Raw genomic sequence first — 18329 nt, 5'->3', positions numbered from 1 at the left:
AAATAGAAGTTAAATTACATTAAATACTTATTTAATTAGTTAAATTCTTTATTTGTAGAATATTAACATAGAAAACAAGTACGGATTGGCCTAAAATATGGAGGAACATTGGGCACACTCAGATAAGACCTAATTGGGATACACATATAAGATGGAAATTGAATAAAATATTATTAAAATATAATTTTTTAATATAATTCTTTATTTGAAATTTTAAAAAAATTAAATTATTTTTTATATTTTATTTTAAAATTTAAAAAAATTATAATAATTAGATGAGATGAGATGAGAAAACAAACCACGCCTAAGTGGACTTGCCTTGATTCTTTTCTGTTGGAGTCTTACTAAGCAGATTTATATCCCAACTTCCTCTTCAAAGTTTTACAAATAGAATTGGACCACACACACCCACTTTTATCGGGCGCATCCGTCAACCAGTATTTTGTACTTGTTTTATTTTTATTTTTAAAATTTGTATTGCAATTAGCGGTAATGTTTCGAAAAGTACAGACTTTGCAATTAGCATTACAATGTCAATGATTATGAGCCATAATTGAATAAACACGGTTGATTGCATAATTCGCTAAACCAATGCAACTCAGACTCAGACTCCGACTTCAGCTCAAACTGCAACCTTGCACCTTGGGTAAATGTAAGTGCAGTAATACTTTATCATCGGAGACATGTTGGATGAAAAATGGAGTTGATGAGTGAACATTTTGGAGTGCAAACGGGATTTAACAACACTTTATTTGACGATGCGAGCCTTTAGTAAGGGAAATACAGGTTCTACGACTCCAAACCAAGGGATTGAAAAAAATTGAATCAAGTAGTAGCCATCCATTATTTGGCAATTCACAACAGATATCCTACCAAGATCCATAGTTCCAACAGATCTGTACTACGACAGCAAATATTCTAATTTAAAACTGTGTAAAAGCAACAGTCAGAAGACCAGAATACCAAGAAAAAACAAACAAAACTCGGAGGCTTTTGAATTCTGAAAGCTGCGTATACCAGAAATTGTCTCGTCGCCGCATTGAATGGCTGCAATTAGTGATGATGATCATCGTCACCATGTCCATCCGGAGGTCCTCCAGGTCCAACCACTTCCAGCTGTGAAACATCAAATGGAATAATTAGAGAAATGCTGCAATGCCCAAACCAACCGAACATTGTTCGGTACAAAATAACTATTAAGTAAACTGCGAAAAGCAAATTGGTCTATTCAATCCATTTTCTGGTGCATTTCACTCTTGAGTTCTAAAACAACCCCCAAAAAAAAAAATAAAATAAAAATATCATAGGTTATAAGTAAAAGAGGACTGCTACATCTACAAATGAATTATACAAAAATAATATTACAAACTGATGTAGTTTCATCTGATCCGTTAGATCTACTTTATAATAAAAACAACTTTACAATCTGACGAATCACATCAAACCATGTCAGTTTGTGTGATTGCTTTTGTGTAATTACTTTGTGGTTAGAGTATTTATATATAAGTAACAACTAATTTAAATCCTTGCTCAAATAAGAATCATAAGTTTAGTTGTTTACTATGGGTCAACCTAGGTCATATAAACATATAATTTAAATTGACCATGCCCAGTTCAGAAAGTGTATGGTGAAGGGGAAAATGCTAGGGAGCCCGATTTGGGCTCCTGTTTGCTTTTTCCCATCTGACGTGGGAAGGCCAGCTGGCCTTTCCGTACTGAGTTTTATTTTTTTTTATTTTTATTTTTTTCTCCCTCACATTTCTCCCCTTCCCCGTGTTACCCTTCCCATTTCCCTCACCCATATCTCTCTCACTGCGTCTAGCCTGCCCAGCCAAACTCACTTGATGTCTCCATCTCCATCTCTCTCACTCGGCATCTCCATCTCCCCTCCCTCGCGTCTTCGTCTCCATCTCCACTGCCCAGTGAACCTGTCTCCCCTGCCCTCTGATCACTACCCAGTTCTTCTCCAAGGTAAGATGCTGATGCCGATGCCGATTTTTATTTATTTTTAGTTGTTTCTGGTTTTCTGCGTCTCCACTTTGCCCAGTTCACTGAGTTTTGTTGTACCAATTTCATTGTTGGGTTTTTTTTTGGGACTCAGCTTTGAGTTTTTTGGTGGGTTCGGCTATGGCAGTTTGGTGGGGAAAAAAAATAAAACTCAGTACGGAAAGGCCAACTGGCCTTCCCACGTCAGACGGGGAAAAAGCAAACGGGAGCCCAAATCGGGCTCCCTAGCATTTTCCATGGTGAAGGTAACTACACAATAGTTTATGACCAACAACCAGTGTTATAATGATCCTATGGAGCCTGGCTTGTTGGATAATCTGCTATGTCCATTAAAGTAAAAGGTCAGCTGGTGTGGCCTGAATCTGTGTGCATGAGAGTTTAACATGTCTGTGTGTATCATCTATTTGCATCTGGATCCACATTTAGATATACAACTTCATATTTAAATCCCGGATCGCCTCAGTTCACTCCAGACAAAGTCCTAGCAACGAACAGTCAGTCCAAAGCTGACAATCCACTTACCTCAAAATACTGTGAGCACACTGGACATTCATGTGGTTTACCTTTCTCCAGCCAAAACCAGACAACATCATGTTCATCCTCTGCAATTTAAAAGCACGGAAGTCATGCAAGAGGGACCTTAATGAAATGAAATACTGTATTCATGTATCCAAGGGAGAAGAATATATTTTTTTTTTTATAATTATAAGAGTTTTTTTACCATAAATAGGCATAGCCCAAGTACACAGGAAGCATACAAGAGAAAATACCTATGTACAGCAACTAGAAAAATTCCAACACTTCATCACTATTCATTACAAAGGCCTTAGCCCATAGACAGTGTGTTTCAAGGGAGAAGAATATGCACCCACAAGAAGAAAAAAGAAAAAAACAGGAGAGAGAGAGAGAGAGAGAGAGAGAGAGGCACCCACCCCCTTCACCTCCTGGGCATCCAACTATTCTCTTGTCATAATAGGACTTGATAATTGAAGGAGCTTCCTACAGGCCAAAAGCCAGAAAGAAAAAAAAAATATTAAACAGATAAATCCTGCTACAAAATAACCATTACAGATCTAGGCAAATACCAAATATATATTTTTTGATATGTTAAATTATATTAATAATCAAAGGCAATGTTGCCAAAGTACACCTGGCGTGTATATGAAATACGCCTAACCTTAAAAAGTAATTAGAGCAAAACAAATCCTTGACACTAGAAATAGAAAAATATATAAATGAGCCAAAATCCAACAGACCAAAGGTAAAGGGTATCAGAAAAGAAAGCTTTGAGTTCCTCCTCTCTACTTGTCCCCAAAACTTCAGTTGTTTCTCTCTCAGTATACACCACAATCGACAAGATGGGTCCATCTTCCACATTGCTTCACTTTGGAAACAAGTGAACCTTCATTTCCAACACTATTAGAGATCTATCATGAGATGAGGCATGACCCAAGCTAACCCAAACAACCCAAGAACATTCCATGTCACTGAAGCTGCCTCACAATGCAGAAAAAGATGATCAATTGACTCTCCATTCCTTTTATACATGCAGCACGAATCCATCACAATAATCTTTCTATTCCTTAAACTATCTAAGGAATACAAACAAAAAAGGACACTCTCAAAGGGGCCTTATTACACCAAATTCTCTTCCAAAGGAATGGGTTGCTACAATAGGAGGATAACGTTACATCTCAGTGTAGGATCCGCTATCACCCTAGAGGTGAAAGGACTTGCTGTCGCCCCAGAATCTCCAATGGGGACCCTGATACCATTGTAGAGAACCAATGGAGTTGCTGGAGAACCAATGGGTTTGGCCTTGGTGCCTTGTGTAGAGGAATGTCTAGAGTCGGGAGTGTAGTTGGGATACTGTGTTTGGGGATAATGTTGCTCCCCTGGTCTCTTTTCCTCCAATAGCAGACTGGATTCTGCCTAAAGTTAACGAGATTCAACAGTTTGTGGGAATTTCACACGGAGGATGTGAAGACCAATTTAAAGAACTAATCACTGTGATAGAGGCAAGCCACGCGCTTGAAACCAAATCAAGTTTCAAGAAAAGCAGGAAGTTACAACGTCTTTATTGGGCAATCAACTATAACGCCAAGGGTGGTTGCTCAACTAGAGGGAATTCTAAAGGGAGGGCATTGTGAAGATGGGAAATCAAGGAGTTGGGTTGGGTGTTCGGGTAGAGTTTTAGTTCTACAGGAAATAAGGGGTTGGGGTTGGGGTTGGGTCTGGTGTTTTCTGGGCTTTTTGGGTCATTTTGGATGGACAAGGTGTTTTCTTGTAAACATTTAGTGTACTTGGTTTCTCCTTTTGATATATATAAAATTTTTTACTTATAAAAAAAAAAACGTTACATCTCAGTTCAAACACCCCACGCTTTGAAGGAGCCCAACATAGCTTATCCACACCTTTGGTTGAATTGAAAACCAAAGATAAATTGCAGAAAAGACATCAACTAGCAAAAGAAAATATGCCTCACAAGAAAGGCATTATAATAATAGCTTCAGAGAGACATTAAATTAGTAGTCTCAATCCGCATCCGAAAAAAGTGTGGGTTGTGTATAAAAATAAGGGTTTCTTTTGTTGCCCCATAAAGATTGATCATATAGTTGAAAGTCCCATAGGACTTGGGACTTAAAAGTTGAAATCATAAATCAATCAAACTTCAATACAAGAAAAAGCGTTTCATTATATATCCCATTTACATGGAGTTTTATCAACTTATTGTGTTTCAATAATAGATCAGTTCTTCTATAGACAACTGGCAGTTGCAACGGCACTTGACATGTCAGTAAATATATTAAAAAATAAAAAACAAAACAGAGTTAAAAAAATAAAAAACAAAACAGAGGAAAGGGGAAGAAAGGGGTCTCGAGTCTGGAAGATAAAGTATTGGCCACATCCAGCATCATTTTGCCTGTATCTTCCCAGCAATGGTTGTCCTTTGGAGTGTTATTTCCAATATTGGCCACACCTGCAATATCATTTTTCCTGTAACTGGCCAACAATGGCCGTCCTTTGGAAAGTCATTTCCTTTTCTCTCCCTTTCACCATTTCTTGAATTTCTTTGCCACCTCTTACTAGTACGATAACGTGGGCTTTCTTTGTCTTTCTGCTCGATCTCTTTCCTTGACCCTATCACACCCAAGTTGGCTTGGGTTTTCATCTGATATATACTAGTTAATTACATAGAATAGGGCGCTGAATTTTGACCATTTCTTGTTGCTCTATCTGAAAGTTCCTTTGAATGTTGGCGTCCAGAAATCAACCATGGCCTCGTAAGTGAAAGGAAATGGGGGAAACGTCGTATTTTTGCAGCCCAAACCCATAAGGAAGAAGACCACCTGACTGAAAAATGCCCAATCCCATTTCAACTGCAGAGCATTTAGATTGAAAGGAAGAAGCTAACCATTGTCCTCCTCCTTCCTCTTCCAATCCCATGTGGTACCTCAACCACTTGTGCTTCGACAAGGAACCCAATTGATGCTGAAAACGCCATGAATTTTTCTAGATTTTTATTCCTTTTTTTTTTTTCTTCCATTCGCGAATTTCTTCTCTAATTTTTGGGTATGAGCTGTTGTCCACTCTTTGACCTTATCACACCCAAGTTGGCTTGGGTTTTCATCTGATATATACTAGTTAATTACAGAGAATAGGGCGCTGAATTTTGACCATTTCTTGTTGCTCTATCCGAAAGTTCCTTTGAATGTTGGCATCCAAAAATCAACCATGGCCTCGTAAGTGACAGGAAATGGGGGGAAACGTCGTATTTTTGCCGCCCAAACCCATAAGAAGACCACCTGACTGAAAAATGCCCAATCCCATTTCAACTGCAGAGCATTTAGATTGAAAGGAAGAAGCTGACCATTGTCCTCCTCCTTCCTCTTCCAATCCCATGTGGTACCTCAACCACTTGTGCTTCGACAAGGAACCCACTTGATGCCGAAAATGCCATGAATTTTTCTAGATTTTTATTCCTTTTTTTTTTCCCCTTCCATTCGCGAATTTCTTCTCTAATTTTTGGGTATGAGCTGTTGTCCGCTTTGTGGGTTTTGGAGAACGAAAGAGCTCTATTGTTTCGTGCTACTACTCGGACTTGAAGCTCTCTATCGAATGTTCAGGTTGCCCAACGACGTAATCGAGGAGTCCCTTTCCGGCCTTGTCGTCACCGTGGACGTCAGTGCCCTTTACGAAAGTCCGGCTGAAGAAGATCACGGCAAAGAGGAAGAGTGCGGAGCAGAGAAAGAGGGGCTAGAAGTAAGCCAAGATGGTGACGAAACTGGGTGCTATGAGGACGATGGAAACAACGGTGAGAGAGAGAGAGAACGAGAGCAAAGATGATGGGGAACTTGTACCTGAGAAGCTTTTTCAGGATCTCCATGGCTTCTTGGGTTTGGCAGAGAGAGCAAGAGAAAGAGAAGGAGAGGTGTGCTGGAGTGGAGAAGACAAAGGGAAGGGAAGGGATTGGCTTTGTGGAGAAGCCCGGTGCGTGCGTTTTGAGTCATCAAATGAAACGGGATGTTTCATCTCCACGTGGGCAACAGTTCCCCAAAGGTTCCCCAAGGCGGTTGTCTATAACATTTTTCATAATAGATACCTACTTCTTCAAAGAAAGAAGCATCAAGATTGATATTTACTTATTTACATCAGGAAAAATGTAATTACTTGATATATTAAAGCTAAAAAGGAAAATACTTAAAAAAGGCAACAAAGTAAACCAAGAAATCTCCAATAAAGTTGGCCATATACTTACATAATTAAGCCAATAATTCTTGCCTTGCAAGATTATTAATTTATGAAAGTGTTTGTCTCCATCATATATATTCAAATGATAACTAAAATCTGTTTTCTTTTCTGGTAAAACAAGAATTTTATTGATGAGAATAATAGGCATAGAACAAGTACATGGAACACATACAAGAGTAACATCTAGCCATGATTATCTAGTGATACTAAAATCTATGCCTTAACAACTAATGTCAACTCAAGAGCTCTCTAATATATTGATTTATAATGTGAAGTGGTACATGTAAGATGTTCTTGCAGGGGAAAAAAGATCTGTCACATCTGTGCCACAGAGAAAAAGGAGAAAAGGAATTACCAATTATGTTAACATAACAAGAAGAATGAATTGCTTCTATATGGTAAGATGGTTATATAACATAACCGGTTGCTTCTAGATGGTAAAGAACCAGTAACACCATTTAGAAAGATTAATTGCTTCAATATAGTAAGATGGTAATGAAATTACCAATTATATATTAACATAACAAACAAATTAAAAGGACCATCATTGAACAAAAGTTACCGGAGATAGTAAGATGGTAATGTTTATATAAATACTGAATACGTTAAGAGATACAACAACTGCTTATAGGAACACTAGGGATGAAATTACCAATTATATTAAAATAAAAAGAATTTAATGCAAATCAACTTAAGCATGAATCACAAAATTGTCAAAAAAAAAATTAAAACTAACCTTTGTGCCGAAAGGACCAACTGGATGGTCAATATCAAGAACTTTCCTTCCCTACACAAACGAAACCGATCGAACTCAGAATCTTCTCAAAAGCCAAGAATATAACAAGCATTTAAGCGATATCAAAAATCAATAAATATAAACGTCTAGTAAATAAAATCAAGAAACCTGTTCCTTGAGCCTGATATAAAAATTCATTTAGCAGTATGTGAGTTTTTTATTTCTTTCCCTCTAATTTTCTTAGCAACCAAACAGATCGTGAAATACATTGATTTTGCCTACATAATCAAATGATTGGATTAATTCAAAGTAATTAACACCTGAAGCTCAGCTTCAAGCTCCTCACGCTCGTGCCCGGTCGCTATCGGCATTACATCTTCAACTTTCTTCTTCACAGCACCCTCCGCTACCAAAACCAAACAAATTCACATCAAAGAAAAATATACACGGCTACATACACACATAGATATGTAAGTGGATCTGAGTGGGGGGAGATTAGGGTTCAGTGAGTACCGGAGTCGACGCTGAAGAAGCGGAGACTGAAGTGGGAGGCGGATGGAGAAATGATGGATCGGGCGGGTAAAGCAGTGGATCGGGCCGAGGCGGAGGCGGTGGAAGTGGCAAGGGTTTTTAGGTGGGAAGAAAGAAGTCTCCGCCACATGCTGGTGAGACTGCGTTAGGCTCTGTTCGGAGTTTTGAGTTCTCAGGTCACGCCCCCCGACTCACAGCTCTCTGTGCCTCTCTCGTCTCTAAATGAGAGACACGGCGAAGCCGCCAAGGGGGGTTGTGAGGGGCTGCGCATGCGCTGACCTTGACACGTGGATATGCACTCGCACGTGCGAAGAAGAACAATTTTATGAGTCTCACTCACCGATAACGAACTTTTTTTTTTTAATACTCTTAAATATTTTTAATAAAAAAAATTTACAATATTATTAAAAATTATTTTCTTTATTATTAAATAAAAAAATAAAATAAATTGATAGCCACCTAGGTTGCGTTTGTCGGTGGATAAAGTATTATCCAAATTTTATTTATAACTTCAATCAAATTTTACGATTTGAATAGCGTGAACTGTATATTCTATACATCAATTTAATAATAGAATAATTTGAATAATAAAATTTGAAGGTAAATACTTTATTTTCAAATAAATCTCGTAAATTCATGTGATTTATTGTGATACATCATATCTATTTTACAATATATAAATTTATTTTTATAAAAATCTTGTATAAATCTAGTAGTACTTCTCAAATTTAAGATATGTTTAATCCATTGATCTTAATAAAATTACAAATTAACGTCACTTTACTCTAGTACATCATCTTGTAACATTCTTTTTACTATAAAATAAGGGAAATGCTATATCTCCGGAGCTCCCGTTGGAGATTAGTATATTTTTTATGTATTTTTTATAAATTATTTTTTATATAGATTTTTTTAATAATTTTAAATATTTTTAAAAAATAAAAAAATTTAAAATATTATTAAAAAATACTTTCTTAATCACGAAGTAAAATAAAAAATCATAAAAAAATATTTTTTTATTTTACTTCGTGATTAAGAAAGTATATTTTAATGAATTTTTTTTTTACTTTCTAATTAAGAAAGTATTTTTAATGATGTTCTAAATTTATTTTATTTTTTTAAAAATATTTTTTATAATTTTTTATTTTACTTCATGATTAAGAAAGTATTTTTTAATATATATTTTTTTACTTTCTGATTAAGAAAATATTTTCTGAATAATGTTTTAAATTTATTTTATTTTTTAAAAATATTTTAAAATAATAAAAGATCTATATAAAAAATTACTTAAATAAAATACATGTAAAATAACACTACACCCCCAGCGGGAGCTTCCAGCGGGAGCCCCCAGCGGGGGCTGTAGCATCACCCATAAAATAAATTGGACGTATCATATTTAATTATATTAATTTATATTTTTTTATTTTTTATAATATCTTTGTGTGACTAACATAATTTCTTAGTGCTAGAAGTGGGAGATGATAATTTTTATTTTAAAAAATGATAGAGATACCATTTGTATATAATTATTACAAAATATTGAAGTGCATGAACAACACATATTTGCCCCCGGTTTTTCTAATTGAATATCCAATTAAGGAAAAAAATAATAATAATAATTTTGTACACCCAGACCAAGACGGATATGATAGATATTACAACACACAAAAAAGGCCACTAGGCTCATTGCATCCCGGCCACTCTTCATGGACTATATTGTTTGTGATTCAAATATTAAGGTTTCGTTTGGATCATCAACTACTTTCAATTCATCTCAACTCATTATTACAATTTTTTCAAATCCCAATACAAAATATAATAAACAATTCAACTTTTTCAAATTTTAAAATAATAATAATATTTTTTCATCTCAACTCAACTCAACTCACTTCAACATCCAATCTCACTCTAAGCATTATTGAAATATTGACCCTTGGATTTGATAGCCCCTACTCACTTTGCTCACTTCTTTCCTCTGCCCAAAACTTTTTGGAGAAACAAAACGAGTAATCTCTATGTTTTCCTTTGAGTGTTTCGATTTCTTTTTGTTATGGTCTGGAATGTTGAGGCTAACTTGCAAATTAAATAGGAAAGGAAGGAGAGAAAATATTATTACCAAATCTTCTAATCCAAGAACCTTATTTACTTGATGATAGAGAATGATATTTAGTACACAAACGGAACGTCATTCCAAAATCCACATCCAACCGGCCTCTTCCTTTCTCCTACGGAAATCTATGGTGTATAATAAGATAAATGGATCATCGATCTCAAGCACAAATTAATGCCTTTTGCATAAAAAGCATGCAATGCGATCAAGCACTTCGTGGCTGCCGAACACTAAGCAACTTCACATCATCTAGTACTGGTCCACATAAAGAGCCTGAATTGTCATTTTTCATGGTGTAAAAAGAGCTCAAGAACACGATGCGTGTGCGTGTCGACACGGCCGTGAATCTAAGCGTGCCGCGCTTGAGCCCTCCTTTGCCCTTAGATTCATACGAAACCTTGACAGTTTCCTTCCCCGCAAATGCCTCTACCTCCATGGGACCTTCGCATGAATTGCTAGCATCACCCACAGCAAATGTCAGGACGTAAACTTTTCCAGGCTTTGTGTACACCACTTGTGCAAGGGCGCTTTCTTTTCCGGCCACGAGTTCAACCGCTCTCTTTCCCTCAGGAACGGCAAAGTGATCTGAATCTATGTACTTGACAGCCTTGAGGGACTCAATTATCCAGCCCGGTAAAGGGCTATGATCGTCCTCTATGTTGGGTGGGATTAAGACCCCCGATGATGTTTTGGGAAACACGTATGGGCCCTCTTCAAAATTTCCATTTTTCAGTAGGTTCGCTGCAATGTGCAGACAAACATATTAATGATCACGTGGAATATACCTAAGAGGATTGAAATTATCGGCATATAGTTAATGCTCTGCATTAATATAAGATTAATAATTTAGGCCACCATCTAATCTAATTATTCAATCCTATATTCGGGCCGAAAGACAAAACCCGTTTTATTATGATGAATCATTAAAAAAAATTCTATAATTTGATTCGTAAAAAATTTAATTTTCATTTACCTTTGGTACGTTTAGAAGGGTAGAGAAGCTTTAATGCAACCGAATCGATAAGTGGGCCACAAGCCGGATCCTCCTCTACACCCGGGTTGTGGATCGCAATCTCCACTTGCGGGTTGTCCGCTTGGAAACCCCATGCATAGGAATCCCAGCCGTTGCTACTGTACATGGTCTGCATCGGCAACATTCCCCAGTCGTTTTTCTCGATGGTGGGATTCACGGAGACGTTGAGGCGCTCCTCCTGCGCGCACGTTCGAGCTGCGTTGAATGTCAAAGAGTAAAACATGCCTTTAATCACTCTCACACTTTGCTTAATGGAAGCCTCATTGCCGAGCCTCACAGCATAGTCACCCTCGGGGACTATTAGCAACATGTCACCTTGTTTCTGCCCTGATTTTATGTACTCCACGTTGCCTGATATTTCCCAAAAGGGAATGCCACGGTGGCTCGTCACTAAAGTGCCTTTCAGATGTGATGCCCTTGGCCCATATTCGAAGTTGCCATTTGGCAATAAACCTGAAAAATCAAATATTAATTACGTGTCAGTCTTTTGATGTAGAAAACAGGGAAGAATTACAGGTAGGGACTAGGGAGTCTATATATTAGGTTAAAATTTGAAGGGCTAAAAAGTGATTTCAGTCAATCTTAGGAATGATCTAAATCCATAGCAGAGTAGAGTGGCGGATAATAGATATTTAATGTGCCCAATTTCCAGAGTGGCCGGGTTGCAGTCCAACACATGATGTGCCAGCTGTGCCAAATATAATATTTAGTCATGATAATATTTTTTTGTTGTCGGACTCCATGAAATTAATATATTAATTATTTCAATGTTACTATTTTGGATATTAAAATGTAGATCTCAAAAAGTCGAGATGCCAGTTGCCAATTAGGATTCCGGACAGCGCAATCTGATCAGGTTTTCACGTGGATGCAAATTTACATGCAACGGATCTGTTGGGCCTCATTTTCCTAATTTCCAGCTCGGTTCAAAGTTCGTTCATTCAGTGAGAAAAAGAAAAAAAAACTTTCTAATTCTAATTACTAAATAATAAATCTTCTCGTTAACTATTATTTATTATTCTATACCTTATATTCTATATGGCAAACCAAGTTTATTAATAAGGGAACCGGTTCTTATCCCAATTCCTCCATTTCAATCTTACTCGAAAGAAATACGATGAGAGAGAGATGAGTTGAAGGTAATGAATTTGATATATTAAAAAAAAAAATTTTAATGTACAGTATGAGATAAATAGTAATTAATATATAGCAAAACTCATTACTAAATATTGCCACGAGTATAGCATTAAAATAAATACGAGAAAACTTTGAAGTTGTTTTCGGAAATGAATCATTAAAAAAAAAATATGGGTTTTATTATTATGTCCAGAATTACTCTTTACGTGCATATAAATCTACAAAATATGTCCAGTTAAGTATCCTTGGAAAAGAGTCACGAAACTGGAATCGTAGTAAATATGAGAGAAATAAAATTAATTAGGAACATTCTAGCAATTAGCTACTGGCATTCCAATAATTCTTTCATAGTCCATTTAATGAAAAGCGATCTATTTATTGCTCTCGGAGCAGAAAAGCACGAAGAATTAAAAACAACTTTTTCATTTAAGATAGATGGCAGAGATCATAAAACAAAAGCTGATGAATTCAGTACTACTGGAGGAGTAAATGCATGCCGTCGTCCTTCATAAAGGGGTTGCCTTACATATACATGCATAATTGAGGTCACGAATATATATATATATATATATATTTTTTTTAGAGAGATAGACAGATCAATTTTATTATAATCAATGTTATGAATGCAGTGAGGCTCATATAATAATTTATCTACTTCTTTTCTAGTTGTGAAATCTACTTGGATAAAAAAAGCACTGAGCGTCATTTCTACATAGACTAGAAATGATTCGACCCTCTGAATTTTCTGTTTAAGGGTCGTCTAATATTCAAGAGTCCAAGAGATCATTAGAAGTGGAAGCTGATTAATGACCAAAAACCATAAGAATCTTCGGGCACTTTCGAATGAAAACAAGATCTTGACGAGTAGATCAGAACCTAATATATATGCCCCTAAAGCTACCTGTTTATAACTTTACAAGAACTAGAAAATGTGCAACGTGTATATTTCAGATTATGTAAGCTAGCTTCAATGTAGCTGGAGATAATTTGATCGAGACGAAAACGTCTTTCGCAGCGACAAGATTTATGCTATATATAAGAAAAGAAGTCGCAGAAGTGAAATGTCACTGATCACAACATGTTCCTATTCCTAAGCATACTCTCAATAATAAACCACCACTTAGATAATAGATATGCATAACCCATCTCTGTAACAGGAAAGATCAGTAAGCAAGCTTACCGTCAATGACGGAAGAGACAGTGTGCAAGGTGGCACAAAGTAACACTAACAGCACGCTGAGCCTGTGCCTCATGGTAGAGAGAGAGAGAGAGAGAGAGAGAGAGAGAGATTTGTGTCGATATCAGAAGAGGGAGATGAGGATGGGGTTTTATGGGTCACATTCCATGCTAAAGCCCCTGAATTTGGAGAGAAACCACATGGATGCCACTGGAACTATCCTTTTAGAGGTGGAGGGAATTCATCATTTCTGCCTTTTCTGGGGAAGGTTGAGGACTAGTTATTGTAATACAAGACCACATGGAAATTTAGGCGAGCTGTCGGCTGGAGGGCAGCTTTGTCCATCTAAAAAATACGTGCTACTCTCATTTATGTCTCTTTGTCAATCTTATTGCGACAAAAATATATCTTCGACCTTAGTTTAACTCGTAAGTAATGAATGCAAAAATATGTCTCTTTGTCAAAATGACATTGAATTTGTAGAATGCACAGCACAGTGCACATGGCTTTAATAATTTGATGCTTTGTTTAATTTGGATCTTCTTCAGACAACGTGATTGGGGGAGGTCCAAGATCCGGTTTTCTGATCAATACACAAGGGTTCCTGCTGATCAACACAAGAACATCAGAATCAAAATCTGCAAAATCCAAACAAAGAATTGTTTAAAAAAAAAGTGATCAAGGACCAGCTTGATGAGTGATCTTATAATGGGTAACCCATGTGCGTGCTAGGGAGCTTTTGATTGAGTGTTGCCTTCAATTCCTTAATTGGCATGGTTAACCAGCCATGCAAAATGGGGTATTTTATCATTTTCTTTTTGCTTCTGTTCCTTTTTGGTCGGCAATCATTCTATTGTTTATGAAGAGCGGTGAGTCATTGAATATTGGAAATGGGAAGAGGGCAAAGCTAGCTTAGGAATCAATTGCAGCTAGATCATATGTACGTGTCGGTATTTGGGAACAGTCAACATGGATGCACGTGTGGTTGAGTGCGCTGAAATCAGATGCAGCTTGTTGAAGCTACTGTGCGTGATGAACATTGTTTTGAACTTGAGCAACTCGATCTGCCAGTTTGTTCCATCACTATCGAGAATGATCAAAGTTATACCTACATGAGGGACCTAATGATCAATGGTCAAGGTCCTAAGGAGATCCATTGAAATGGCTCTCCCATTTGGGAACCATATTATATATATATATATGTGTGTGTGTGTGTGTGTGTGTGTGTGTGTGTGTATGTATATATGTAAGTATGATGAGAAGTTTTGATCCGTAATATGGCTCAAATTTAAAGCAATACGAGAGATGATGAAGGGCTCCAACCCTCAATGAGAATTATGTAACAATGAAAGCACTCAGCACTCATTTTGTTGGTAGGTAGAGAGTCTTGCATCAAGAAGGCAGAGTGCATATGTCAGGTTGATACACATATAATTCAAGGTTGTCCAGCTCGAGTAGCTTCTATCCTTGCTAATTACACCATTAATAGAACATCTACTCCCAAGCAATTTATCAAGACTTATTCTAGACTTATAAACCGATGTTTATAGCATATCATCCATTTAAATCATTTAAATGGTAAAATTTAACTTGTAAAATATAAAATATAAAATTTATCTTCTAAATTAAATTATGTCATATAAATATTTTATTAAATATATTTTACATACCAACTTGATAATAGAATTTTTCTTTTTATCAAAGCAGTGCCGCATGGTTTTAGGAGATGGCTAGCAAATGGACCAGGGGACCCAAGTCCATACGTTTGGGCATCATTATCAACTCACATATAAAACATTGACTGTGTCGGTTCAAAGGAATAAAGCATAACAATGCACTCTAGAAAGCCCACAGGATAACCACCTATTCCAAACAATGGACTGCCTAAACATAACCATAGTTTAAATTAAAAGGTTATCCTGTGTGTGGGCCTGTTTTCAAAACCTTATCATGTGTTATCTCCTTTGGTTTCAAAACCTTATTATATGCCTGATCTCATCCAAAGTTTAATATCTAAAGCTACATCGGTTTGAGCGCTTGTACATTTTGGGACCAGATCTAAACTCTGAACCCAACCCATCTCCAGTTCTCCTCCGCATGCAGGCATTCTGATTAATCTATTTTTGAAAATTAAAAAAAGGTGTAACCTTAAGCTTCAGCATTAACATCCAGTGTCAGTAACGTGGTTTTCTTATTCTCCATACCAAAATGATTTCTTTGGAGGCTCCCCTCCCTTCCCCTTCCCCTTCCCTCTCTTTTTGACGGTGGTACAAAGAAAAAGATCAATAATACTTCAGAACTGTGAAAGTTGAAGGCAGGGTTTAACATGATGTAGAATTTACTAACTTGCTTACAGATCAGATTCATGAAGCACGGGTCCGGACTAAAACCAATCAGATCATCGACTTCAATCTGCTATGGTTTAATCAGATCTCTCTCTCTCTCTCTCATGTTTTCTACTAATTTCTTAATCCACTAATTACTTAAGCAAACAGAGAGGAAAAAAATAAAGTGGCCAATAAAAGATCCACTGTCCCAAAATCCAAAGTACGCTGCAAAATAGTACATTGTCCTCCTCACGACATCCAAACAATAATATTTCCAACAACCAAAAATAAAAATAGTTCCTTTTTTTTTTTCCCCCTTCTTATCATTTCGACAAATTGCAAGCCAAATATGGCAAATAACATGCACCTTGACGACTAGGACCTCATAACCCGAACCGTGCGAGATGGGGGGGAGGGGGGGGGGGGGGCACTTACCGGATCTTCACCGATACCTACTACTTCTCGGACGAGTCAGAAATGTCGGAGGCGAGCCGGGACGCTATTGACGAGTGGTACATTATATCGTGGAAAGCCGAGCTTTCCATGGTCTTCCTCCGAAGCTGCTTCGCCTTTTCTTCCGTGAAGCACCCCAGAGCAAATCTGGACCTAAGTTGGCCGGATTCCGTGTCCGAGACACCTGTCTCGTTAGTTGAAGGACCCCCGGCGGTGGGGTCTATGTAGTCCGCATCGGAGGACCAGCCGAAGAGCGGAGCCCACCAGTTGGCCGATGCGGGTTTCCGGACATTCTGGTCGGGTTTGTTAGAGGAAGAAGTGGAGGCCCGGACCACTGCCGGCCGGAAAGAAGTGAGTGCGGAAGCCATTGGGAAGAGACAAATGCAGAAACAAAAACTGAAGAAGATAACTCAGGAGAGAGAAACTGTGACTTGGAAGAATGGCAGAGAAGAGGGGGAAGAGCTTTGAACTTTGAAAGGTAGTAAGAGGTGAGGGATTGTATTCAGTGTAGTCGAGAACTCAAAGCATCCATACAAGCTCTCGTTTTCAAGTGTTGTTTGTTGGGGACTTAAAAGGATTTTGGATGAGTTTAAAGGGTAATTTGGGCTAGGAGTACAATCCGAAATAGCAGGAGAGAAGGAGTACAAGGAAAAGAAATGCAGGTGATAAGGGAGGTAAGTGGATAAGGTTAAGGAAGCAGACTGGGAGGGAGGGAGGGTGCGGAGTGACGAGGCGTCTATCCGTGGGGGCCTTTGTTTAGCTTTTTTTATTGCTTTTCAATGACTTTGACTGATTTTTGTGCTTTGAGTCCGGCTATACCGCCCACAGTATTTAAATACTTAAATATATTAAAAAAATAAAAAATCAAAATCAAAATCAAAAAATTAAAAAAATTAAAATCACTTTTTTAATTATTAAATAAAATAATAATAATTATCAAATTGAACAATAAATTTAAGAGATAAAGTTATTTTTTTCTAAAATGCTTTATTTCTCCTAAACTTTTTTTTAACGTTGTCAGGTACTACAAAGAATGTACATTTAATTCATCATCTATTTTATTATTATTTTATCATCAAGTGACATAAATAATATTTACAAATAAATAATTTTTAATTCATATAATGAAATAATAAAAAAATAAATGATGAATAATATCACTCTTAAGAGATTTCATTACTATTAATAAATTTTATTATTATTTATAAATTATCTTAACTTTTTTTTTTTCCTCAAAATTCAAACGAGTCCTAAAGAGAGAGTTTAATCTATACACTATAACAATTTATTTAAATAATTTTTACTCAATTTAAAGATGTGAACTTATCACCCAGCAAGTTGGCGGGATGGAGAAGTAATTAATTTTTCTTGAAGTCAAAGGAAAGATTAGATTCCTAACCTGTGAAGTAATTATTCTACACTCATGAATCATGACGATGAGAGAGACATTGCGCACTAAAAGCCTGTAAGTTTCTAATAACAAAAAGTCTACTTACACCCGGAACACTTCGCGTATCCGGATGCCAAATCATCATTATTTAAACGGTGTGTATGTACCATTTGTTAAACGCACCGTTTAATCTATTTGGTCTTCTTCTTAAAATCAACCCGGATATTAATTCATATCCAGATGATTTAGGCCTGAAGAGCGATTCACGATTCACCCACCCATGAAAGACTACTTCGATGTCCATGATGCGCGGATCCTTGATCACAAAAATTTTGTAGTTAAAATAAAAACCCATAAAAACCAGAGATTGAGAAGAATATCCAAGTAGTTGTCTCTCATAATTTCCCAAAAATGATCGATGCAAGGGACAAAATCACGGGGAACATGAATCACACAAATCTCTGACTTTTCACTGGGGATACATGGTATTCAAGCCAGATTCACTTGCAAGATCTTCCCCGAACACTCGGGGAACACTCGAATCCGATATAGAAGCGACACAAATATATTAACAGGTAGCAGTAAAACAAACGGAAATAAAAGAATGTAAAGCAAATTTAATCTAAATGTGAGAAACACTTGACTTTATTGGACAGCTTTATATTTTGGTAATGAA

The 18329-nt window shown here is 36.8% G+C and overlaps 3 protein-coding genes across 3 annotated transcripts; all 3 read right to left on the bottom strand.

The window, feature by feature from the left end:
- Window positions 1–725: 725 nt before the first annotated feature.
- Window positions 726–8319, bottom strand: LOC108996392 (cytochrome c oxidase subunit 5b-1, mitochondrial-like). Its single transcript, XM_018972274.2, has 6 exons — window positions 8009–8319; window positions 7816–7901; window positions 7496–7546; window positions 2940–3006; window positions 2530–2609; window positions 726–1116 (listed from the first exon to the last, which is right to left on the bottom strand). Exons 1-6 carry the CDS (start codon window positions 8154–8156, stop codon window positions 1054–1056), a joined length of 495 nt encoding a protein of 164 aa, XP_018827819.1. The 5' UTR covers window positions 8157–8319; the 3' UTR covers window positions 726–1053.
- A 1819-nt stretch (window positions 8320–10138) lies between these two features.
- Window positions 10139–14144, bottom strand: LOC108996104. Its single transcript, XM_018971879.2, has 3 exons — window positions 13487–14144; window positions 11110–11622; window positions 10139–10877 (listed from the first exon to the last, which is right to left on the bottom strand). The coding sequence occupies exons 1-3, from the start codon at window positions 13557–13559 to the stop codon at window positions 10342–10344; spliced, it is 1122 nt and encodes a 373-aa protein (XP_018827424.1). The 5' UTR covers window positions 13560–14144; the 3' UTR covers window positions 10139–10341.
- Window positions 14145–15986: 1842 nt separating this feature from the next.
- LOC108996178 lies at window positions 15987–16942 on the bottom strand. Its single transcript, XM_018971948.2, has one exon. It carries the CDS (start codon window positions 16629–16631, stop codon window positions 16266–16268), a length of 366 nt encoding a protein of 121 aa, XP_018827493.1. The 5' UTR covers window positions 16632–16942; the 3' UTR covers window positions 15987–16265.
- Window positions 16943–18329: the final 1387 nt, after the last annotated feature.

Source organism: Juglans regia, chromosome 7 (assembly GCF_001411555.2).
Source record: "Juglans regia cultivar Chandler chromosome 7, Walnut 2.0, whole genome shotgun sequence".
In the NCBI taxonomy this organism is placed as follows: Eukaryota; Viridiplantae; Streptophyta; class Magnoliopsida; order Fagales; family Juglandaceae; genus Juglans; species Juglans regia.
Note: the sequence above shows the minus strand (reverse complement) of the source record. Positions and strands in the feature narration are given on the sequence as shown.